Source organism: Ascaphus truei, chromosome 2 (genome assembly GCF_040206685.1).
Source record: "Ascaphus truei isolate aAscTru1 chromosome 2, aAscTru1.hap1, whole genome shotgun sequence".
Classification (NCBI taxonomy): Eukaryota; Metazoa; Chordata; class Amphibia; order Anura; family Ascaphidae; genus Ascaphus; species Ascaphus truei.
In genome coordinates, this window is record NC_134484.1 from 255,955,449 (window position 1) to 255,981,208 (window position 25,760).

The 25,760-nt window shown below is 44.9% G+C and overlaps 1 protein-coding gene across 1 annotated transcript in view; it reads left to right on the top strand.

Annotated features, from left to right (window-relative positions):
• The window catches only part of RECK (reversion inducing cysteine rich protein with kazal motifs), a 244,147-nt gene that overhangs the window by 157,617 nt on the left and 60,770 nt on the right, over nucleotides 1-25,760 (top strand). Inside the window, exon 17 of the mRNA XM_075588575.1 lies at nucleotides 14,259-14,451. Coding sequence (XP_075444690.1) covers nucleotides 14,259-14,451 — 193 coding nt within the window. The remainder of the gene's footprint in view (nucleotides 1-14,258; nucleotides 14,452-25,760) is intronic.

A 25,760-nucleotide genomic window follows, 5' to 3' on the forward strand; every position in this document is an offset into this window, starting at 1 on the left:
AATGACATATGGAATAACATTTTTTCAAAAAGCCTGCCTCTTGACTCCAGAGAAGAAAATACAGATCTCTATTTTTTCCCCCAATTATATTTAAGGTTTTGTTTTTTTGATCCTGTCATTGTTGAGTCGCATTTTTAACATGTTACACCCATTATTGAATATATTTGTAGCCTGCAATTAAGTAAGCAAAATAAATCAGTTATCAGTGTAACGGATTTTCTGACCTAGCCTGACCCACCCAATCTCACATTGGCCCCTGTGGTCTAACCAGTCCCCATTACATGGTTGTGTCTGGTGGTGCACCTGTTGGCAACAGGACTCCTGAGTCTCCCGCATGATGTTGTGTGGGGATTGCCAACCCAGACAGGCAGCTGAGGTAGTGTGCGTGAGTTCTACCTATATCGAGTGCAGCGCCTCCACCTCATCAGGATCCCTGCGTCCGCATGGGGATGGTTCTGATGAGGAACTCCTTCTTGGTGATGCCTTCCCCTGCTGAGTAATTCCAGACTCACACAGTGAAGTGTCTTTATTCAAGGTCATCTTTATTGGCATGGTTGTATGGGCCAGCTGCCCCTCACAGCTATCAGCTTAGCCGCTCATTCCTTTGCTGCACTCCATCTGGAAAGTTCCTCCTTCTCCTAATGGAGTTGCTTTCTACCTCTCCCCTTAGGGAGATTCAACAGCTTCTCTGTCTGCTTCTAGCTGCACAGACTCACAGCTAGCATGAGACTACTGCAACACTGTTGCAGACCTTCACGTGCCTCTCACTGAACAGAGGCAGCACAACACAGGAAACTGAACCACTAACTTTAGGCAGTGCTGTGTCTTATATCACCTCAGGAACAGGCACATCTCTGATGTCACTAAGGGTGGACACCAAGCATGTTGTCACTTCCTTTGGGACATATGACACCTCACCAGGGTTTGAGGGCAAACCTCCATGATCATTACTGGCAACCCTGCATACTTACCAGGTTTACTGCCAGCATGAGAAAGAGATATGTACACCAATTTTACACAAGGCTACATTCTCCCCCTGGTGGAACCCAACGTCCTGGCTGGGATCTAAATTTGCGGAACCTTCCTTCAGGTAGCACTGCAAAACACAACAATACACATTACAGTACATATCTTCATCATAACATAACAGCTACATCCTAACTTAGATGTGTAACAACCCGGATTACTCCCTGCTGGAGTATCCATTACTGGTACTACCATACCCTCTTAAGGTGGCCTACGCACAGCATGGTCCACTGGGTTTAGAGTAGCAATGCTGTAACACTATGGGTGACATACTAGACACCCACAATCAGCCCATAATTCTGGCATGGATGCTAGTGGACTGAGAGGATCATGCCCATACACTTCCTTCAGGCATCTCCTGGAGATGTAAGCTATCCTTTCTGCTGTCTCATTATACCAATTCTCATCTGATGTTTCACGATCCCAATTTTCTATGGAACTATCAGAATCCCAAATTCCTCGTCTGATCCTTCCTCATCATCAGAACTATATCCCCTATCCTCATCAGTGGAATCCATCTCAAACTCAATTACTCCCTGCCTTGGATGGTGAAAATAAAGTAATAGCTTTTGGCGATCCCTGGCAACCCTTGCCGACACTGGAGGTACATAGGGGGTTCCCCGGGCAATAGGCACAATATGAGCAACATTACCCAAATTCCCAGAAGACACTCCTGTGGACCCTGTGGACCTAGAATTGGACCCAAAGCGCTGGGTTGGAACGCACACTACATGCGCTCCCTCCATCTGCCTCTGTCCGCCATTTTGGACTTTCTGCACCGCGCGGATTCTCCACTTTTGCGGTCGCCATTTCGTTGCTGTACTTTCGATTATTGTACATGGAGCTCCTCTCTGCGGGGCAGCTACCACACTGGTACAATACAGATTGCCTTGATGCACCACCTTGTGTACCTAATGTAGGTCTGACTCGTGTTGCACTACCTCAGGCTAGGCTCACTCTCTCAGTGTCTGCTGTACCTCCTTCCTCCCAGTCTGTGCTCCCTTCGGTAAGTGATCTGGAATGGGCTAGAGTACTGTGGCTCTTCCATGCAGTACTTGGGCATCTACCTACTGTTGGCTAGCCTAGCGCAGACCCTCTCCAGAATTCCTGACCACGTTAACAGGCTATCCCTTTAGGCATCCTACCAACTAGCACTGCCTCAAGGTGACTAGGACAGCTATAGCCCGGCTCCAAACCCCCAACTCCTCTCAGGCCCCTAGGTCGTCCCTGCGAGCTGACAATACTCCATCAGCCCCCTGACTAACCCTAGGCTCTGTCCTAACACAGCACAAAGTGGCAGCATACACTCTCCCTGTTTCCCAGTGTGCCTAGCAAAAGCCTGTCCTGTTGACAGGTATCTCAACAGTGCCTCCAAATGTAACGGATTTTCTGACCTTGCCTGACCCACCCAATCTCACATTGGCCCCTGTGGTCTAACCAGTCCCCATTACATGGTTGTGTCTGGTGGTGCACCTGTTGGCAACAGGACTCCTGAGTCTCCCGCATGATGTTATGTGGGGATTGCCAACCCAGACAGGCAGCTGAGGTAGTGTGCGTGAGTCCTACCTATATCGAGTGCAGCGCCTCCACCTCATCAGGATCCCTGCGTCCGCATGGGGATGGTTCTGATGAGGAACTCCTTCTTGGTGATGCCTTCCCCTGCTGAGTAATTCCAGACTCACACAGTGAAGTAAGAAAAAAGGGGGGGATGGGGGAGCACTGGTGAAAATCTGATAAATAACCTAAAAAGGTTGTAAAATGCTCTATGTCAATCTCAAGGGTTTTGAGGGTGTATAATAAATTTTAACACTCACACGGCCTTGTGCGAATGCTGTCGCATAAAGGTATCTTTTGGGCTCACTTTTCCTTCTTCTCTTTTTCTTCTTACGTCTCCTTCCTGTCTTCTGGATACTTTCGCCGCCTTGCGTCTGTAATTTCTTTCTCCTACTTCTTTGATGTTCGTCACACCCTCGGAATAAAAATACACACAAAATGTATGAGCAAACTGTGATTTTATCCGGAAGATACCAGGATGTAGAGCAAGAATATAAATAAAACACTCACACGGGCATGTGTGCGTGCGCTCTAGGGGATGGTCTCTTAGTCTTTATGGGGCAGTCCCGCTTCTTAATGGGAAGTAAACGCTCTAAAAACAGAAGGTTAAAAGGCCACACCTCAGTTTAAAGGCAGAAATAAAATAAAATGTTACTACTCACACGGCCAAGTGTGAGTGCACACTTGGAAATGGTATCTTTTAGTTCTCCTTCTAGGTCCCAGCTAGGAGAGGTCCACTGGTGCTAAACGTGGGTCCTCACCCCCCCCCCTAATAGGGTCAAAAAGGTCTGAGCCCGATGAATACAAGGCTAAAGTCTTTATTGAATGGACAGTACAACAACAGAACACAGCTAACTCAATCCGTGAGTCACTCTGTGGGAAAGTAAAAAAGCCAGTCTTTGGGAAATCGAGCAGGGCTTGTGGTGCTGCAGCTGAACTGCCTCCGCGTCCGGATGTAGCGCTGCACGTCCGCGTGTCCTGCTCCCGACGGTGGCTTGATAGGACCAAAAATGTTGGGGTATTTTGAGCTACGCGTTTCGCCTTTTGGGCTTCCTCAGGCTCCGTAATTCGAATGGTCTGGGCTCGCTGTTCCTGCTTTATATAGTGCGGCCGGCCATTCTACTCCAACCCCCTAATTACGTTGATTTCTGGAATCGGTATCAGCTGTTCTTCACTGATCATGTATACAGTGTGACAGCATAGCGTTCTGCTTCACTATACATATATCGTAACTCTGTATTAATTTAGGGGAATTTTACCCCTCATGTGGGTCTTCTTCATTTTAAGCTTTACCATTACTGTCTGTGATAGGCTATTAGTGCTTTATAATACACAATGATTAAACATATAATTGGTCCTAGAGAGTGTCCCCTCCTTCTCTCTGACCTTTACTATTACAGGCAACTTTAAGGCTAAGTCTAGATAAAAAATATTTAATATAAATAATTGGTTAATTAACAAAATCATGCATAGTGCAAAAGTGTTAACCACTTTGTTAACTAAAAGATGATGTGATACTATGTCTTGTAACGGTGATCTAATACATGTCTATACATAGCATATTTTTAAAAAACGGATTTTAAAACATAATTTGGATTTTCAATCAAAAATCAATTTTATACAGGGAAATTTAAAATACATTTCTAATATAAATAAAAATACTAATAAAAACTACTAATGAAAATTCTCCTCCAACCAAGCGTAAAACATTACTAAAAATATTAAAAATATGGACTCATCTCCTTAAAGATGTTTTGTGGGATGAAACAGATCTATAAAGAAAAGCAAACATGCAATCAGTCCCGTGTAAGGTGGATACTATACAATATATCAAAGTACTCCCAGTGGAAGATTTGGGGAAATGAGTGAGTGGGGAATGACTGGGGCAGGGGAAGGGGGGGGGGGGGGGGTTGGGGGGGGGGGGACCATAAACGTGGTGGGGACGGTCCAGTGAGGTACGTGGAATAATGGAAAGGAATGTGGAGGTTTATATCGTTGAGGCGTTTATTGAAAAGGTTTCACGTTGTCCCAGTTTAGTGAGTTGATCTCCACCCCTCCAATGTACCTCAACCTTCTCTATGCCCTTGTAGGTGAGACCCTCTGGGTTCCCTCCGTGGGTCATACTGAAGTGTCTGGAGACACTATGGGTCAACTCACTAAACTGGGACAACGTGAAACCTTTTGGATCTATAGATTACAGACTCTAGCCCCCAAGGGTCTAAATATAGACATAGACCTGGGGGCATTTTATTGAGTATCCAAAAGGTTCAATAAACGCCTCAACGATAAAAACCTCCACATTCCTTTCCATTATTCCACGTACCTCACTGGACCGTCCCCACCACGTTTATGGTTCCCCTCCCCAACCCCCCCCCCCCCCCTTCCCCTGCCCCAGTCATTCCCCACTCACTCATTTCCCCAAATCTTCCACTGGGAGTACTTTGATATATTGTATAGTATCCACCTTACACGGGACTGATTGCATGTTTGCTTTTCTTTATAGATCTGTTTCATCCCACAAAACATCTTTAAGGAGATGAGTCCATATTTTTAATATTTTTAGTAATGTTTTACGCTTGGTTGGAGGAGAATTTTCATTAGTAGTTTTTATTAGTATTTTTATTTATATTAGAAATGTATTTTAAATTTCCCTGTATAAAATTGATTTTTGATTGAAAATCCAAATTATGTTTTAAAATCCGTTTTTTTAAAATATGCTATGTATAGACATGTATTAGATCACCGTTACAAGACATAGTATCACATCATCTTTTAGTTAACAAAGTGGTTAACACTTTTGCACTATGCATGATTTTGTTAATTAACCAATTATTTATATTAAATATTTTTTATCTAGACTTAGCCTTAAAGTTGCCTGTAATAGTAAAGGTCAGAGAGAAGGAGGGGACACTCTCTAGGACCAATTATATGTTTAATCATTGTGTATTATAAAGCACTAATAGCCTATCACAGACAGTAATGGTAAAGCTTAAAATGAAGAAGACCCACATGAGGGGTAAAATTCCCCTAAATTAATACAGAGTTACGATATATGTATAGTGAAGCAGAACGCTATGCTGTCACACTGTATACATGATCAGTGAAGAACAGCTGATACCGATTCCAGAAATCAACGTAATTAGGGGGTTGGAGTAGAATGGCCGGCCGCACTATATAAAGCAGGAACAGCGAGCCCAGACCATTCGAATTACGGAGCCTGAGGAAGCCCAAAAGGCGAAACGCGTAGCTCAAAATACCCCAACATTTTTGGTCCTATCAAGCCACCGTCGGGAGCAGGACACGCGGACGTGCAGCGCTACATCCGGACGCGGAGGCAGTTCAGCTGCAGCACCACAAGCCCTGCTCGATTTCCCAAAGACTGGCTTTTTTACTTTCCCACAGAGTGACTCACGGATTGAGTTAGCTGTGTTCTGTTGTTGTACTGTCCATTCAATAAAGACTTTAGCCTTGTATTCATCGGGCTCAGACCTTTTTGACCCTATTAGGGGGGGGGGGGGTGAGGACCCACGTTTAGCACCAGTGGACCTCTCCTAGCTGGGACCTAGAAGGAGAACTAAAAGATACCATTTCCAAGTGTGCACTCACACTTGGCCGTGTGAGTAGTAACATTTTATTTTATTTCTGCCTTTAAACTGAGGTGTGGCCTTTTAACCTTCTGTTTTTAGAGCGTTTACTTCCCATTAAGAAGCGGGACTGCCCCATAAAGACTAAGAGACTATCCCCTAGAGCGCACGCACACATGCCCGTGTGAGTGTTTTATTTATATTCTTGCTCTACATCCTGGTATCTTCCGGATAAAATCACAGTTTGCTCATACATTTTGTGTGTATTTTTATTCCGAGGGTGTGACGAACATCAAAGAAGTAGGAGAAAGAAATTACAGACGCAAGGCGGCGAAAGTATCCAGAAGACAGGAAGGAGACGTAAGAAGAAAAAGAGAAGAAGGAAAAGTGAGCCCAAAAGATACCTTTATGCGACAGCATTCGCACAAGGCCGTGTGAGTGTTAAAATTTATTATACACCCTCAAAACCCTTGAGATTGACATAGAGCATTTTACAACCTTTTTAGGTTATTTATCAGATTTTCACCAGTGCTCCCCCATCCCCCCCTTTTTTCTTGTCTCATTTGTTGAAGGATCCTGGGTAGATCCTTTATTGGGGTTTTTTGAGTCACAGGTGGAAAAGAAGCAGAGGGACACCTTGCCTACTACCAAGGTTGTTATATCCCCCTTTCACTATACCTACCATCTTCCTAGGTAGCGCCCGGGTTTTTGTTCTCCATCACACAGTGAAGTGTCTTTATTCAAGGTCATCTTTATTGGCATGGTTGTATGGGCCAGCTGCCCCTCACAGCTATCAGCTTAGCCGCTCATTCCTTTGCTGCACTCCATCTGGAAAGTTCCTCCTTCTCCTAATGGAGTTGCTTTCTACCTCTCCCCTTAGGGAGATTCAACAGCTTCTCTGTCTGCTTCTAGCTGCACAGACTCACAGCTAGCATGAGACTACTGCAACACTGTTGCAGACCTTCACGTGCCTCTCACTGAACAGAGGCAGCACAACACAGGAAACTGAACCACTAACTTTAGGCAGTGCTGTGTCTTATATCACCTCAGGAACAGGCACATCTCTGATGTCACTAAGGGTGGACACCAAGCATGTTGTCACTTCCTTTGGGACATATGACACCTCACCAGGGTTTGAGGGCAAACCTCCATGATCATTACTGGCAACCCTGCATACTTACCAGGTTTACTGCCAGCATGAGAAAGAGATATGTACACCAATTTTACACATGGCTACATCAGTTTTCTGTAATTTTACAAGAAGCAATAATACTTCATGTGTTATTCCCATGCTGGCCTTGAAGGGCACAATAGCGAGATCCCCCGTGTCCTTAGTGACAGTCTCTCAAAATATAGTTGCTGCTGTATGAAGAGCAGGGGAATGCTCAATATTGAAGAGGGTCACTTTCTCTTCAATTCATTTTCAAAATGGTGGCAACAGAGCCAAAAGATCTCTATAATAGATGTTATTTGAGCCAGTACCATCATCAGCATCATAATCATTTATTTTTTTAAGTAAAAACACACCTCTACTTAAGGGGGCACGCTAATACTTTTACAGTCAACGTGAGATCAACTAAAGTGAAATACAATTATTTTGTTACACAAGACTTAAACAGGAAAAGCCAGAGTTATAATAATACATGGTTGCATTAAATGAACAGAGGTTATACATATACAGAGATATGATTATAAGCATAAGTGATGTAGCCAGGTCCCCCTCTTATCTCCAGGCTTCATGAGGGGGACGGCTGTGTGGTTGCTGTAGGGAGATTGTGAGCCAGCGGCGGCTATTACACCATAGATCCGCTGAGAACTACAAGTCCCAGCAGCTCAGGGGCTGCAGACCACATGTTGCCAGGGAGCCAATAGGGCTGCTCCATTTATAACAGTTAGAAAAGTGATAACAGTTAGGGCAGTTGGTCAGTTGGGAGCAGGGTACAGAAGAGGGAGGTAGGGTCCCAGGTGCCAGTAGCCCTGGGACCAGGCCAGCTTTCCCCTGCAGGCCCCAGTTAGTCCCCGACTCACAGTAGGCACCTGCAGCTGTATAGGGAAGCCCAGGTGTTAGGGACCCTTTTTCCTGTGTTGTGCAGTATCAGGGACACAGTGTCTATGTCACGCGCTGACGCGTAACTTGTGGTCTGGGATCAGACCACCTATGTTCAGAGACTGTCTATGGTGGGATGCTCCTGGTGGAGACCACCCCACGCGGAGGCGGAAGGCGTCATTGCTAAGACTGCCCGTTGACTTTTGTTTAGCTACACCCGGGGGCTGAGCGCCAGGGAAGGTATCCGCATAAGTCCACCAGCATTCACGTGGGCAGCACTGTCTCACGCTTGGGGGTGGGAAAGTCCATTGGGGTCTGGACACTGGGACACTGGTGCCCCTGCACCCAAGTACTGTGGGGATATTCCGCGGGTTGTTATACATATATGTCTATTACTGTTCCTATTGATGTCATTGTTTATCACCTCCCAGTAAATACTGTTTCCCATACTCTGTGTATTACTGGGCATATTGTCTTGGGAGGGGTTATCATACTATGTGAGGATCCTTCTCAGGTGGAGGCGCTGTTTAGTAGATATACATACACCCCAGGCTCCCCAGTAGAGGAGGATCAGGCCTCCTGTTTGCCACACAGGTATAGCAGCACGCTTAGTCGCCGTGACACAGGCGGAAAGGGGGCTACATTTGGAGGCGCTGTTGAGATCCTGAACTGTGGTGCCCTATTTAAATTTAAGATATTGTCATCCAGAGGGAAAATGTCCTTACCCTCAAGCCACAGTGTTCATAAGTGGGCCCTAAGATGCCAAGTGCCACCCAGCCACGTGGTGGCAATCAGCCAGGTTCCAGCATCCCTACCCTTGCCTGACCTGCACGCCACCCTGAGACAGAAACCGGGGTTTGCTAAAGCCAATATCAAAGACATCAAATGGGATGCATCCAATCAGTGGTGTATATTGTTAATTGACTGTCAAAAGGATGTCCCAACAGACACTGCATCCCAATTTCTGCCGCTGCACAAAGATCCACCAGGGGGAAGCCCGCTCATATACCCCAAATGCCGCACGCAAACTGAAATGCTTAGTGTCCTTCCCAGCGTGGCAGAATGTTGGTTATCTTCACCTGCTTCCTCCCCAGAGAACTCTAGCCAGAACCAGGTTAGCAGTCGGAGGTCCGAAGCAAGCCACCCTAATGCCCGCATTACAGATGGCCCACTGTTACTCGTAGGAGCCCTGCAGCAACTGACTGACAAGATAGAAAAGCTAGCCCCAGTGCAACCCTACTGCAAGTTGAAGGCCTTCTCTGGGCTATGGCCCACACCGCTTGGGAAGAAGCTTTTGAAGAATGGCGCGATCATGCAGTTCAAGTTCTGCCCGAATGGACGTGCATGGACGTGGTCAAGAAGCAAAGAATCGTGGAGTGTCTACGGCCACCAGCCTCCAACCTTTTACGATTGTATCATGAGACTCATGAAGAAGATGAAGCTAAAGACCTGATAAATGCCCTAACCAAGGCCCATGGGCTGAAGGACGATCCAAGTGCGTTGTTAGTACAGTTCTATGCCTTCAAGCAGACGGGGGATAAGAATGATCCGACTTCCTGCGTCGACTACAGATGATGTTGTGGACACTGGTCAACAAAAAGGTAATTTGGAAGACCGACCTAGATGACTATAGAACCCGGCAATTCTTGCGAGGAGCATCACTCACACCCCCCCCCCCCCCTGGTGGCCAGGATTTGCTGTGCGATCTCTACCACAAATCATCCCAACCTAATGGACCAAATCCAGGACCAAGAGGCCATCCTGAGGTTCCAGGCCCCCAAGCCATCCCGTGACCCCTCAAAAAGGGGAGAGCGATGAAACTCCAGGGAAGCAACCAAGTACCAAGGAAAATTCTGAGGCGGCTAACCACCAAAAGCCATACCAGCAGACCGCCCCTTCCCCCAGGAGATTAGCTCTCACTTCCAGTGCCGAAGAAGATCACACTGACGCCTGATTCAACTGTCACCAATGCGGACACTTCGCCTAGGAATGTCCGAACCCCAAGGTCTCCAATCCTATGGTCATGCCCTTCACAGTACCACCGACTGACATTCCACCTCTGTCGCTGTCAACTGGATGCCCACATTTGGGTGGGGCCTTCCGCCATTGTAAGAGTTATTGTGGAAGGCATATAGTCATCGGCCTTGCTGGACACTGGGTCTCAGGTGACTATCATCTACCGGCTGTTCTATGACCAGCACCTGACTCACCGGCCTATGCGATCGGGCAAGAGGATGAAGCTTTGGGGACTGAGTAATGAGACTTATCCTGCCAAAGGTGTGGTGTCCGTACAGCTGGCCATATCGCAACAGAACACTGGCAAGATCCACACTATGGAAGTGGAGGCTCTGATATGTCCCGAGCCCCGGGAAACTCCTGGATACCCGATCATCTTGGAGGTCAACACTGATGTGGTGCGGGGAGGGATTCGGAATTATTTGCGGGAGAGTGGCAAAACACCCCTATCCTTGCTACGGATACATCCGGCCCACCAGGAAGATTTCTGCACAAGAAGAAGATGGGGAACTCTGCAATTGTGAGGAAGGATTGACCGAAATCCCACAAGGGAAAGCGAGATACATGGAAGTGGAGTGCTGCTGTCCGGGGCGACACAAACCTGACTGGTACTTCTCTCTAGAAAGCATGGTCGACGATGACCCCCATGTAGAGTATAAGATAGTACCCGAGTTAACAGCATGGACCTCTTCGATCCCGGATAGGATTAAAGTGCTTATCCGGAACCCCTCGCCACGTATCATGCCGCTCGACTACGGTCAAATACTGGGTCGAATATATCCCGTCAAGCCCGTCGAGAAGCTAGCTCAGGTGAATATCGCAATGGGAAGAGGGTAGCCGGCCGGGTTAACCAAGACGACAATCTGCGGGAAGAAATCCCTGGCCCTGGTATGCGGGCCATGTGCTCCACGGCTGCCATAGTAGAAGACAAGATTGCATTCTCTGAATTGAGGGTGGCAGATTCTCTGGGGTGCCTGCCCTCTTCCATTCCCGCTGCTTACCGTCATCCAGAAGGCATTTCTGTTACTCCAGAGTATATCCTCTCGTGGAAAGAACTGGTGCTCTACCAGGAGAGGGATCAAGGTGACTAAGGCTATTCGCTAGGGCATCTGACAAAACAATCCCTCTTTGATGAAGCGGGCCCCTACTGGTCATGAGAGAATGGGACAAGTTCCAGATAGACCATGGTCTCCTTTACAGGATAGTCAAATACCATAATCACCCTGACAGGAGACAACTGGTCTTGCCCCAACCCCTTGTGGGCCATGTCCTATGATCTCTTCATGATAAGCACGACCGTTCTTCTATCCCAAAATGCGGGAGGCAGTAGAGCAGTATTGCCAGAAATGTCTGCGTTGTGTTCAGCAAAAGACACTGCCCACCCGTACAGCCCCAATGGGCCACCTCAAAAGCTATGGTCCCATGGACCACGTCTGCATGGAATTTTTTGTGCATCGAACCTGACTCGCGAGGTATCGGCAATGTCCTGGTAGATACAGACCACTACACTCGCTACTGTCAAGCGTTCCCGACCAAGGACCAGAAGGCTCTCACAGTTGCCAAAGTGCTGTAGGAGAAATACTTAATTCATTACGGCCTACCAAATCGGATGCCCTCTGATCAAGGCAGAGACTTTGAGAGCAAGCTTCTCAAGGAGCTGCTTAAATTACTCAACATCCAGAAGTCTAGGACCACTCCGTATCATCCTGAAGGAGATGCCCTGCCCGAAAGTTTCAATCGAATACTGCTTGATATGATAGGCACTCTAAAGAGTGCACAAAAGACCGGATGGAGTAACCACGTTGAAGCTGTGGTGCACGCATATAATTGCACCCGACATGAATCCACAGGATATTCCCCGTATTTTATGATGTTCGGGCGAGAGGCACGACTGCCTGTGGACATCCGCCTCCAGGTATCTACCGATGGGGTACCCAATACAATATGATATAAATAACATTAACCCGTTTGATGCCTGTCATTACCAAGGCTTACCACCGGCACCAAAGGTGTTAATAAATAAAAAATACTACCTAACCTTGTTGCCCGTCTTAGTGCTTTACTAATTGCTAAGGTAAGGAAGGGGTTAACCCGTCCCACCCTAAACCTAAAACCATTGATTATCACTGTGGATAACTAGGTCATCTCAATAGGGAGCCTAGATATCCACATTGGCAATAAATGTTAACCCAGTAATATAAAAAATAAATTAACAATATTACAATACTGGGGGCAACAGTACCTGGGGCAACTACCCTCACCCTTGTTACCCTCACCCTCCCTGTAGACTAATGCCCAACATCCATATTAGCCTGATGGCACAAATAGACAACCCAAAAAAACTTTCCAGAAAAATAAATCGAACCCTGAATGAAGGGTGATGGTCAACCAAAGCAATGCATCCTCGGCTTCACCAGAAGCAATGGATCCTGAACTTGACCCAAAGCAATGGATCCTCAGTTTGACCCAAAGCCATGCAACCTCAGCTTGACCCAAACCAATGCCTCCTCCGCTTAACCCGAAGCAGTGCATGCTTAGCTTGACCCGAAGCAATGTATCCTCCGTTGATAGAAGATTAGTCTCCAGTGAGTAGATCTTCTTTCTGCTTTACTTTTTCCTTCTTTCTTTTCTTCTCTTTGATGTTGATTGTAGGTCTTCTTACATTCAAATTAGATGTCTCAGGCCTGTGACAAGACAGTCACACAATACTTGGTGGTTGTACCATATGATCAGCCATCAAGGTTGGTTGAGAATGACTTCTCAATCAACATTGATGACATCACATGGTACATGTGATAGGATTGATGTACCATGTGATGAATGCCCATGTTTGGGTGATGTGACGTCACCTTAAAGGGGAGTAATGTGATTCACTCCTTTAAAGGTAACGCCACATCACCCAAATAAGGGCATTCATCACATGGTCCAATCCAATTAGTTGATGTACCATGTGATGTTATCAATTTCGGTTAAGAGGTTATTCTCAACCAACCTTGATGGTTGATGGCATGGTACACAATAGGATTGGTGGATGTACTATGTGACTGTCAAGTGTGACATCACAGGCCTTATATAAGACCTGGGATGTCTCATTTGACCAGAAGAAGACCTAAAATCAACAACGGGGAGAAGAAAAGAGGAAAGATCTACTCACTGGAGACTGTTATTCTATCAACAGAGGATGCATTGCTTCTGGCCATTATATACATAGGAAAAACAGGACGAACACCAGCCTGGACTAGGTGATAAATTATTTCTGACGTTCATACCATTCCGATAAATAATGGAACTCCTATGGCTGTTTTTAACCTAAAAATGCGGTAATATGCCTGTTTTTTATCGACTCTGATGCTTTTAACAGATCAGATAAAAAGTGCATTATTTCTGGCAGTGCAACATTGATGTATTGCCCGATAAAAATAAGGCACCTTTTTTGGGCGTTAATACAGTAATGCATTTTTATGTTCAAGGCAATCTATAGCACATTACAGCTGCCAACCTAACTTTGTTCTGTACCACCGTAACAAAACTTGAAGTACCACCAGCATTTTACAGATGTGTCATAAGCTCTTCCTATATTACAGCTGTATATAATCTTCCCTTTTGTTTTAGTTGACTTTTGAAATGTAACTGCAAATATGCTTTACTTGTGCATTATTTTGCCATCACCTCTGTCAACCTCTCCACCACAAAAACCCAAGGATTCGAAGCCACAGTATAGAAATTCACATTGAAAGACTTTTTATACTACCAGTGGTACTCATAAAGCAGACTAAGAACATCATAATTAGAATAATATTATTGTTAAAGGTCATAGGGAACGTAAAAGGCTGAAATTCAAAGTCCTAGGCTACTAATCTATAGCCTAATTGGAATAAAATATTGGTTAATTCTGCATACTGTAATACCATTGTGCACTTTTTAAAAAAAAAATATATATATATACTGTACAGTATATATATAATGGTAGTGTTAATATAAGTACATTTGTCCTTTTTTTTACACCCCTTAATTTTTTTGTCTTTTTTTAGATGCATTTCAAAACAACAAGTTTGCTTAACCAGCTTTGAGAAGTTTGGATGCATTCAATACGAATGTATCCCGCGGCAACCAAAGTGTGAGCATTCACGTGACCCTGCGTGCGATACCGAAAATGTGGAACACAGCAACCTCTGCACGTTACATCAAAGGGGAAAGCAGTTATCCTATAAGGGTTCATGCCAGGTAATACCGTATAGCTCATGTAATAATACACTGTGTTGCTGTTGTTTAGCATTTGCAATAATGATGTCCATATTTATGGCTTTTGACTAAACATTACTTTTTCTCTCCAAAGACTGCAATGGATATCACTGACACAGACATTTGTTCGAAATCTTAAGTTCTTAAGTAAGGAACTTTTGTTACTGTAAAATAATTTCTCCTCATCTCGTCTCCATCTGGTTATGTCTCATGAATGATTTGTTTCATTTACACTTTATTTGAAAGCTATTTTTTGAGCTTTTGGAAGTTTTATTTAGTATAATCTACTAGCATCATTTGTGTCCCTTTTCATGTGTTAATATAAAATATGATGCAACCAACTTCAGATTTTATATCCCTAACATCAATTAAATCGGATATCTGATTGCAACTTCATGTGTCTTACTGGTACTGTATTTCAGTATTCTACAGCTACTGTAAAAGCACATTTAACCTTGTTGATGGGATCTACAATTGGTTTTGTAATGCTCCATTCCTTGTATTGTTAGACAGCAGTGATGTTCTGTCTCCTTGTGATTTCACTTGCAGATAATAATTATATTCTAAAGTTTGTTGCATTATATTGTAAAATAATAATAATAATAATAATAATAATAATGTCCATTCTTTGTGTAGTCTGATGTACTGTTGAACCAGTAGTAAGATTTCTAAAGGAGTAAAAAAAAAAAAGGGGGTTGGTGAATAGACTGCAGAGAACATACACATCTTTAATGTAGTTTCAATTATTTTATATATATTTTATACATATTGTGATGTCTCCGGCACAGCGTAGGATCTTATGTCCCAGATAAAGGCAGGAAATGTAGTATTTCTCTATATGGGGTTTATTTACAGGGTTAAATAATACACTAACAGGCCCACCGTCCCTTTAAGTGAAAACCAAATCATAAAATAAACGCCTACCCCTCTTAGGAGACTAAATATACATGCAGCTTCAGCCCTGACTAACTGGATGGACAAGAAAGAAAAAATAATTGTTATCGGCACTTACTTCGTGCATTAAATCCTAATATGTGAAAAAAGTATATATAAACAATATGATGTGACTTTAAAAATAAGGTGAACTGTGATCAATTAGTGGAAATAAATAGTGACGTATGAATCTATAAAAAATCCTCTACACCACCCAGTGCATAGTGCTAATTGAAAAGCGGCTCGAATAACCCTTAAAAGACTGTTCTCTAGTCTGATGAATCCAAGTTTTCTTCAAAAGGTCAGGGGAGCGCCAATGTTCACATCGAAGTCATGAAAAGAAACAATGAAAGACAACATAGTGTGGTACGATTTCAACCAGGGTAATGTGAGTAAGTGTTGAACAATTACACTCACACTTTTCTCCTTTACAATAAAGCAGTACAGAGACACTTCTCTCTCTAATTGGAGCGGTAGGTCAGGAACTTCGCACATGAAACCCCTTTTGTAATAGAATCCTTCCCATCCATTGTTTGTATAACCAAAGGAATAAAGAAATACTAATTGCGCAGTATATCTCAATGTATTCAAAGATTGAACATTAAAAACACATATAGATGTACACTCACATTTTGTACATTACATCAATTCGTGGTACGAAATCCCGACTCCTCTCCGTTTGTGTTTGACTGGTGCACACGCTGTGAAGCTTACTTCCGTGTCTCTGCTCTCATCTACGTCACCTCCGGTTGGGTGAAGTTGAGGGCGGAAGGGCTGTGTGAAGGAATCCCAGGCTGCCAGGACTTCACGTCACGAAATATTGAATCAGAGTGCTTTCGTGACGTGAAGTCCTGCAGCCGGGGATTCCTCCACACAGCCCTTCCGCCCTCAACTTCACCAAACCGGTGATGATATATATATATATATATATATATATATATATATATATATATATTGTGACAGAAACCAGGGGATGGTAATAAATTCCGTATATAGGGCTCCCAGGATACTAGACAGTTTCTATCCTGTTTGGCCTGGGAGTGCAGCCTTATAATACATACACTCCATCCCACAGTTTGGCAAGCGCTGGAACTGAGGGATGAGAGATCCAGACCAGAGTTTGTCTGCTGCCTGATTTCTGTCACCTGTCATGCTAATTAGGAATCAGGTATGAAAGACTGATTTCCTGTTTGCTCTGGTCTCCCCACAAGAGCCAGGAGGCTGGAAGGCTGCTGAACTACAGAGGGGAGAAGCCTCTTCCCCAAACAGGTTCAATCTTTCTGTTCATTTGTGTAAGACTGCAAAAGTACCTTGTTTTGTTGTTGGGAGTGGAAAAGCCACTTCCAACCCTGAGTCAGGGATATCTAAGTTAAGTTATCGCTCAGGTGAGCAGCTTTTGTTTTGATCTGTTTTCTGTTGTATGCACTGTGGCAGTCTCAGTGCCTGGGACTGAATAAACCAGGCATAGCCTGTTTAAAGGAACAGTACGTGACGCCTCATCATTTAACCTACCCTAAAAGACCGTGTTCTAAACAGTCCCGGACAAACGACGGAGCCCCGGAGTAAGCCGTTTGTCACATATGGTGGAGAATGCGGGCAGAGCACTAGGGGGTCTGCGGGTTGAAGAACTTTGAAAGAAAAAAAAAAAAAAAAAAAAAAGTTTTTTTTCATCCTCTGCAAACAAGATGGAAGACGTGGTGGGTGCGCTGGTACGCAATGTCGCTGCCCAGAAAGACGCGAATGAAACCCAGCAACAGCTGTTAATAGCCCAGCAAGAAACTAATGCAAACCAGCAGCAGACGAATGCAGCCCAGCAACAGCTGCTAATAGCCCAGCAAGAGATTAATGCCAACCAGCAACAGGCGAATGCAAACCAGCAACAGACGAATGAAGCCCTGCAAAACGCGAATGCAAACCAGCAAGAGACAAACCGCTTGCTGAGAGAGGAGCAACAGCGGTTCGCTCAGGGCTTACAGCAGGAACTCGAGATCCTGAGGGGGACTATCAGTAACCTTCCACTGGCAGCGGCAGCCCCAGTTCCGAAAATGACCAGGGCAAGCCACTACCTTCAGAAGATGGGACCCTCGGATGATGTGGAAGCCTATCTTCTCACGTTTGAACGCACGGCACAGAGAGAGGGATGGCCAGAAGCTGAGTGGGCTGGTCTAATCGCACCCTTCCTAAGCGGCGAACCCCAGAAGGCTTACTTTGATCTAGAGCCAGCCGAAGCTAACGTCTATGCAAAATTGAAGTTCGAGATCCTCGCCCGCCTCGGCGTAACCACGGCTGTTCGCGCCCAAAGGTTTCACGCATGGTCCTTCACGATGGATAAAGCCACCCGAAGCCAGATGTATGACCTCATCCACCTCGCCCGGAAGTGGCTACAACCCGAGATCAACTCAGCCAGCCACATCGTGGAACGGTTGGTCATGGACCAGTTCTTGAGGAAACTTCCCTCTGCCTTACGCCGTTGGGTCAGTCGGAGTGACCCCCACAATGCGGATGAGCTTGTGGCCCTCGTAGAAAGGTACAATGCAGCAGAAGAGCACCCGCAACCCACAGTCGTGGAGCAACCCCACTACCCGAGGTTCCAGGACTCTTCCAGAGACGGTAAAAGGGTACCGGGGTTAAGGGGCGCTGAAGAGCGGCGACCCCCTTCACGCAGCACAAGCAACAGTGGTTCGCACACTAAGGGCAATAGCCAACATGGGGAGCCGGGAAAAGGCTCTAAGTGGGACACAGACTATGTACCTAAATGTGTAAATTGTCATGAGAGGGGCCACACAGCAAAAATCTGCCCACTAAATGATGAGCCCATGCAATGCAACAGCGTGGAACCTTATTCGCTGTTGTCCCAATGTATGGGCCCTAGCCCAGAGGACCCCTTGAATAACCATCTGTGGGCATTTGTAAAGGTTAATGGTAAGAGGGTTCGGGCACTTCTTGACTCTGGGAGCATGGTCACACTAGTGTCCGAATACCTCTTGCCCATTAAGAAGAAACAGGGAAACAGTTCACAAAGAGTGGCAATTTGTTGTATACATGGGGATAATCATGAATATTCCACTGTTGATGTTTTTTTTGAAACAGAGTTTGGTTCTTTAGATTTCAAGGTGGGTATTGTACCCAAACTGGCACATGATGTGTTAATAGGGACCGACTTTCCCCATTTTCTAAAAATGTGGTCCCCCGCTCAGAATAGCGCCCAGAGTTCAATAGCGGACCATAACGAAGTATTAGAAGAAACAAATCCTTTCCCTTTTTCAGAAATGGAGGTTGACGAGGGCCCAAATAAGAAGGGGGAAAAGGAGGAGTGCTGTAAAATTCCCTTCCCCATCACTACTTTGGTAGGGAATACCCCAAATCAAGATGTTGAGCAGACACTTACCACCCCAGAACCGGATAAGACCCTCGCTGACCTAGAGGTCAGTCCTGGGAGTTTTAAGAAGGCCCAGTGGGAGGACCCCACATTAGCGGTAGCAAGGGGAAATATACGGGACCAGAATAGTACTCCTGGCCAACCAGATAGGTCACTTGCTTACCCCTACTTCGAGGTAGAGAACGACCTAGTATATCGGGTTGATAAAAGGAAATCAGTTACAACTAAACAATTGTTGGTACCACAGACATTCCGTAACGTAGTATTACACCTCGCACATAGTCATCCATTGGGGGGACACCTAGGGGTGGAAAAGACAAAAGAAAAGGTTCTCCGAAGCTTCTATTGGCCTGGGGTTCTGGCAGAAATTACGAATTATTGTTCCTCATGCCCAGAATGTCAGATCACCGCCCCGTTCAAGGCGTACCGCAGCCCATTGGTACCCCTTCCCATAATAGAGGTACCATTTGACCGGATTGCTATGGATCTAGTAGGACCCCTAATAAAGTCTGCTAGGGGACATCAGCATATATTGGTAATATTAGATTATGCCACCCGATATCCGGAGGCAGTTCCCCTACGTAGCACCTCAGCTAAAAACATAGCAAAAGAGTTAGTAGTTCTGTTTTCCCGGGTCGGGATTCCTAAAGAGATTCTATCTGACCAGGGAACACCATTTATGTCCCAAGTAACGAAAGAGCTATGTAAACTCCTAAAAATCAAGCATCTCAGAACCTCAGTCTATCATCCACAAACAGATGGTTTAGTGGAAAGGTTCAATAAAACCTTAAAGAGCATGTTACGGCGGGCGGTTGATAAAGATGGGAAAAACTGGGATTGTTTGTTACCGTACCTGTTATTTGCCATTAGGGAAGTTCCCCAATCATCCACAGGCTTCTCCCCGTTTGAACTATTGTATGGCCGACACCCAAGGGGCTTACTGGATATAGCCAAAGAGACTTGGGAACACGAGGTTACCCCTTACAGAAGTGTAATAGAGCATGTTGCCCAGATGCAGGACCGCATTGCTGCAGTCCTACCCATAGTGAGGGAACACATGGAGAAAGCTCAAGAAGCACAGAGGAATACATATAATAAGGGTGCTAGGGTCAGAATTTTTTCTCCAGGTGATAGGGTACTAGTTCTGGTTCCCACCGTGGAGAGTAAATTCCTTGCTAAATGGCATGGGCCATATGAGGTCTTGGAAAGAGTGGGAGAAGTAAATTATAAGGTAAGGCAGCCAGGTAGGAGGAAACCTGAGCAAATTTACCATATAAACCTACTCAAGCCCTGGAAAGATAGAGAAGTCTTGTTAACCCTAGTACCCCCAGGTCCGTCAGAGAATCAAGAAACTGACCCAGAGGTTAGCATAGCTGAAACCCTGTCTGTTCATCAGAAACGAGAGGTTCAGAATTTAGTGAGAAGAAACAAAGAAATCTTCTCTATACGGCCAGGTAGAACTAGCGTAATTGAACATGACCTAGTCTCTGAACCGGGGGTCCGAGTTAACCTTAAACCGTACCGAATCCCAGAGGCCAAAAGAAAGGCTATAAGTTTAGAGGTTAAAAAAATGCTAAAACTAGGTGTAATTGAGGAATCCCAAAGTGGGTGGAACAGCCCTATAGTCTTAGTCCCAAAGCCAGATGGTACAACAAGGTTTTGTAATGACTACCGGAAACTAAACGCGGTGTCAAAATTTGATACTTATCCTATGCCCAGGGTAGATGAACTTGTAGAGAGACTGGGCAAAGCCCGATATCTCACAACCCTAGACCTAACAAAAGGGTACTGGCAGGTTCCCCTCACAGAAAGGGCAAAAGAAAAGACAGCCTTCTCAACCCCAGACGGCCTCTTTCAGTATAAGGTGTTGCCTTTTGGCTTACATGGAGCTCCCGCCACATTCCAAAGAATGATGGATAAAATTTTAAAACCACATGCTCGGTATGCTGCCGCCTACCTGGATGATGTGGTAATCCATAGTGAAGATTGGCAATCCCACCTTCCAAAGGTCCAAGCTGTGCTTGACGCAGTCCGGTCTGCTGGACTAACTGCTAACCCCGCTAAATGCACTATTGGTCTGGAGGAGGCCAAGTATCTGGGATATTCTATTGGCAGAGGTTTACTCAAACCCCAAACACTCAAAGTGGAGGCGATACAAAATTGGCCAAGGCCAGTTACAAAAAAACAAGTAAGGACCTTTTTGGGGTTAATTGGGTACTATAGAAGGTTTATTCCCAATTTTGCAACTAAGGCAACCCCACTAACTGACCTCACAAAAGCAAGAGGACCGCTAATGGTAAAGTGGTCCCCGGAAACCGAACAGGCCTTTAGAAGCCTGAAAGAAGCTCTCTGTGCCCAACCAGTGTTGGTCACACCTGACTTCTCCAAAGAGTTCGTAGTCCAAACCGACGCATCTGAGGTAGGGCTGGGGGCGGTACTCTCCCAGGAGTCTCAAGGTGAGGAGCACCCCATCCTTTATTTAAGTAGGAAACTAAATCCCCAGGAGAAAAATTACTCCATAGTAGAGAAAGAGTGTCTCGCAATAAAGTGGGCTGTAGAGACGCTCAAATACTATCTGTTGGGGAGAAAATTCCGGTTGGTCACAGATCATGCACCCCTTACCTGGATGTGTCAAAACAGGGAAAAGAATGCTAGAGTGACCAGGTGGTTCCTAAGCCTACAACCCTTTAAATTTTCTGTGGAACACAGGTCAGGGCACAAACATGGCAATGCTGACGGGTTGTCAAGGATGCACTCCCTAATATCCATGGTCGCTCATCCCTCGAGGTCTGAGCTGGGGGGGAGGATATGTGACAGAAACCAGGGGATGGTAATAAATTCCGTATATAGGGCTCCCAGGATACTAGACAGTTTCTATCCTGTTTGGCCTGGGAGTGCAGCCTTATAATACATACACTCCATCCCACAGTTTGGCAAGCGCTGGAACTGAGGGATGAGAGATCCAGACCAGAGTTTGTCTGCTGCCTGATTTCTGTCACCTGTCATGCTAATTAGGAATCAGGTATGAAAGACTGATTTCCTGTTTGCTCTGGTCTCCCCACAAGAGCCAGGAGGCTGGAAGGCTGCTGAACTACAGAGGGGAGAAGCCTCTTCCCCAAACAGGTTCAATCTTTCTGTTCATTTGTGTAAGACTGCAAAAGTACCTTGTTTTGTTGTTGGGAGTGGAAAAGCCACTTCCAACCCTGAGTCAGGGATATCTAAGTTAAGTTATCGCTCAGGTGAGCAGCTTTTGTTTTGATCTGTTTTCTGTTGTATGCACTGTGGCAGTCTCAGTGCCTGGGACTGAATAAACCAGGCATAGCCTGTTTAAAGGAACAGTACGTGACGCCTCATCATTTAACCTACCCTAAAAGACCGTGTTCTAAACAGTCCCGGACAAACGACGGAGCCCCGGAGTAAGCCGTTTGTCACAATATATAAAAGAAAATAAAAGTATTCATATCACTTGTGAGCACATTCATATGTCTTACACAGGTCTGCAACCCTGCCTTTCACCATTATCACCTAGCATACAGTACTTCCACTGCGGCAAGGGATTCTGGGAGATGACATGCAAATGAGCACACAGTTTCACCTTTTGACTGAAATCAATTTTTACATTGAAGCCTTATAAGGTAATGCTCACTGTTCATTTAAGCACAGCATGGGATTAGATGCAAAGCCAATAAAACCACCCACAGACAGCTGTTTCGACCTTTTGGGTCTCATCAGTGTGAGGTTGGTTCTACTGACTTTGCTATTTTAAAGGCTCTGTAGGTTTACCATACTTTATATAAGTTATGGTGGGTGAAAAATGATACAAAAAAACTCAACCGTATCGCATATAGCAAATAAAAATATCACTTGTGAACACATTCACATGTCTTAGACAGGTCTGCAACCCTGCCTTTCACCATTATCACCTAGCATACAGTATTTACACTGCAGAATTCTGGGCAAATGGCATGCAAATGAGCATATATATATATATATATATATATATATATATATATATATATACAAAACAAAATGGGGCAGTACAGGAACAAACTCTGCGCATGCGTGTTAGGGAACCCATTCTTATGTGTGAAGGGTAAGACGTCCTCCGTTGCTGGTTAACCAGGTCTAGTCATCATAACATCATAACAACCAGTAAGGGGAAGATCGTGCATGCGCGGGCAGAGTCACAGCCCATCAGGGATACTAGCCGCAGCACCCACAGTGGGAGAGCCGTCAAGCGCAGTGTAGGCTCATTGCTGTCAGGTATATTTGTAGCCAGCAATGCTGTGTGACCTTGTTTTTATTTCCCTAACCTGTCATTCAAGTTTGTCCCCCACTTGTGTTTTTTTAGGCCCACACTGCGCTTCACGGCTCTCCCACTTTTGGTGCTGCGGCTAGTGTCCCTGATGGGCTGTGACTCTTCCCCTTACTGGTTGTTATGGTTGTGTGAAAAAGAAAGTACACCATCTTTGAATTCTGTGGTTTTACATATCAGGACATAATAACAATCATCTGTTCCTTAGCAGGTCTGAAAATTAGGTAAATACAACCTCAGATGAACAACAACACATTACATATTACACCGTGTCATTATTTATTTAACAAAAATAAAGCCAAAATGGAGAAGCTATGTGTGAAAAACTAAGTACACCCTTATTGCTTCCATTGGAATTAAGATGCTAAGTAGCAGACAGCGGCTGCTAATCAAATGCCCTTGATTAATTGATAATCAACAAGTGTGACCACCTCTATAAAAGCCGAAGTTTTAGCAGTTTGCTGGTCTGGAGCATTCAGGTGTGTGTTAACACAATGCCAAGGAGGAAAGACATACGCAATGATCTTAGAGAAGCAATTGTTGCTGCCCATCAATCTGGGAAGGGTTATAAGGCCATTTCCAAACAATTTAACGTCCATCATTCTACAGTGAGAAAGATTATTCAAAAGTGGAAAACATTCAAGACAGTTGCCAATCTTCCCAGGAGTGGACGTCCCAGCAAATTCACCCCAAGGTCAGACCGTACAATGCTCAGAGAAATTGCAAAATACCCAAGAGTTACATCTCAGACTCTACATGCCTCAGTTAGCATGTTAAATGTTAAAGTTCATGACAGTATAATTAGAAAAAGACTGAACAAGTATGGTTTGTTTGGAAGGGTTGCCAGGAGAAATCCTCTTCTCTCTAAAAGAACATGGCAGCACGGCTTAGGTTTGCAAAGTTGCATGTGAACAAACCAGAAGACTTCTGGAACAATGTCCTTTGGACAGACGAGACCAAAGTGGAGATGTTTGGCCATAATGCACAGCTCCCCGTTTGGTGAAAACCAAACCCAGCATACAGTATCAGCACAAACACCTCATACCAACTGTCAAGCACGGTGGTGGAGGGGTGATGATTTGGGCTTATTTTGCAGCCACAGGACCTGGGAACCTTGCAGTCATTGAGTCGACCACGAACTCCTCTGTATACCAAAGTATTCTAGAGTCAAATATGAGGCCATCTGTCTGACAGCTAAAGCTTGGCTGACATTGGGTCATGCAACAGGACAATGATCCCAAGCACACCAGCAAATCTACAACAGAATGGCTGAAAAAGAAAAGAATCAAGGTGTTGCAATGGCCCAGTCAAAGTCCAGACCTCAACCCGATTGAAATGCTGTGGTGGGACCTTAATGCTGCAGTTCAAGCTCCTGTTTTTTGTTTTGTTTTTACTTCAATAGTTTTATGTGGGCAATATCTACTTACCTAAAGAACTGCATAGCTGCCGGTCAATTCATTCTCCATCTATTGATCGGCGAAGTTTGGCGACATCTTTAGATCTGGGGAATGTAAATGGTTGCTATAGGAACAAACATGCTTGTTAAAATAGAATACAAGAAAATTGGTCTTTCAAAGTTGTTTTTTTAAAAACAGAAAATGCTAAAAGTATTTTTTCTTACTACAGAACTGATTTATTAAAAAAAATACACATGCAGGATATTGCTTGAACTGCAGCTTTAAGAGAGCTGTGCTTAAACAAATGCCCGCAAACCTCAATGAACTGAAGCAACGTTGTAAAGAAGAGTGGGCCAAAATTCCCCCACAACGATGTGAGAGAAAGTCATACAGAAAACGATTACTTCAAGTTATTGCTGCTAAAAGTGGTTCTACAAGCTATTGAATCATAAGGTGTTCTTAGTTTTTCACACATAGCTTTTCCATTTTGGCTTTATTTTTGTTAAATAAATCATGACACGGTGTAATATGTCATGTGTTGTTGTTCATCTGAGGTTGTATTTACCTAATTTTAAGACCTGCTAAGGAACAGATGATTGTTATTATGTCCTGATATTAAAACCATAGAATTCAAAGAGGGTGTACTTTCATTTTCACACAACTGTAATAGATTTACTGATCACAGAAACATAATACTAAATACAGCTAAACCCCGTTATAACGTGCCTCGCTATACCGCGATTCGGTTATAACGCGGTTTTCCCGTGGCTCCCGGTTTTTTTGCACACTGCACACACTGCACACACTCACTGCACACACACTGCTCATTGCTCACACTGCACACACACTGCACACTGCACACACACTGCACACTGCACACACACTGCTCATTGCACACACTGACACACTGCACACACACTGCACACACACTGCACACTGCACACACACTACTCATTGCTCACACTGCACACACTGCACACTGCACACACACTGCTCATTGCTCACACTGCACACACACTGCTCACACTGACACACACTGCTCATTGCTCACACTGCACACACTGACACACTGCTCATTGCTCACACTGCACACACACTGCTCACACTGACACACACTGCACACTGCACACACACTGCTCATTGCTCACACTGCACACACTGATACACTGCTCATTGCTCACACTGCACACACACTGCTCACACTGACACACACTGCACACTGCACACACACTGCTCATTGCTCACACTGCACACACTGACACACTGC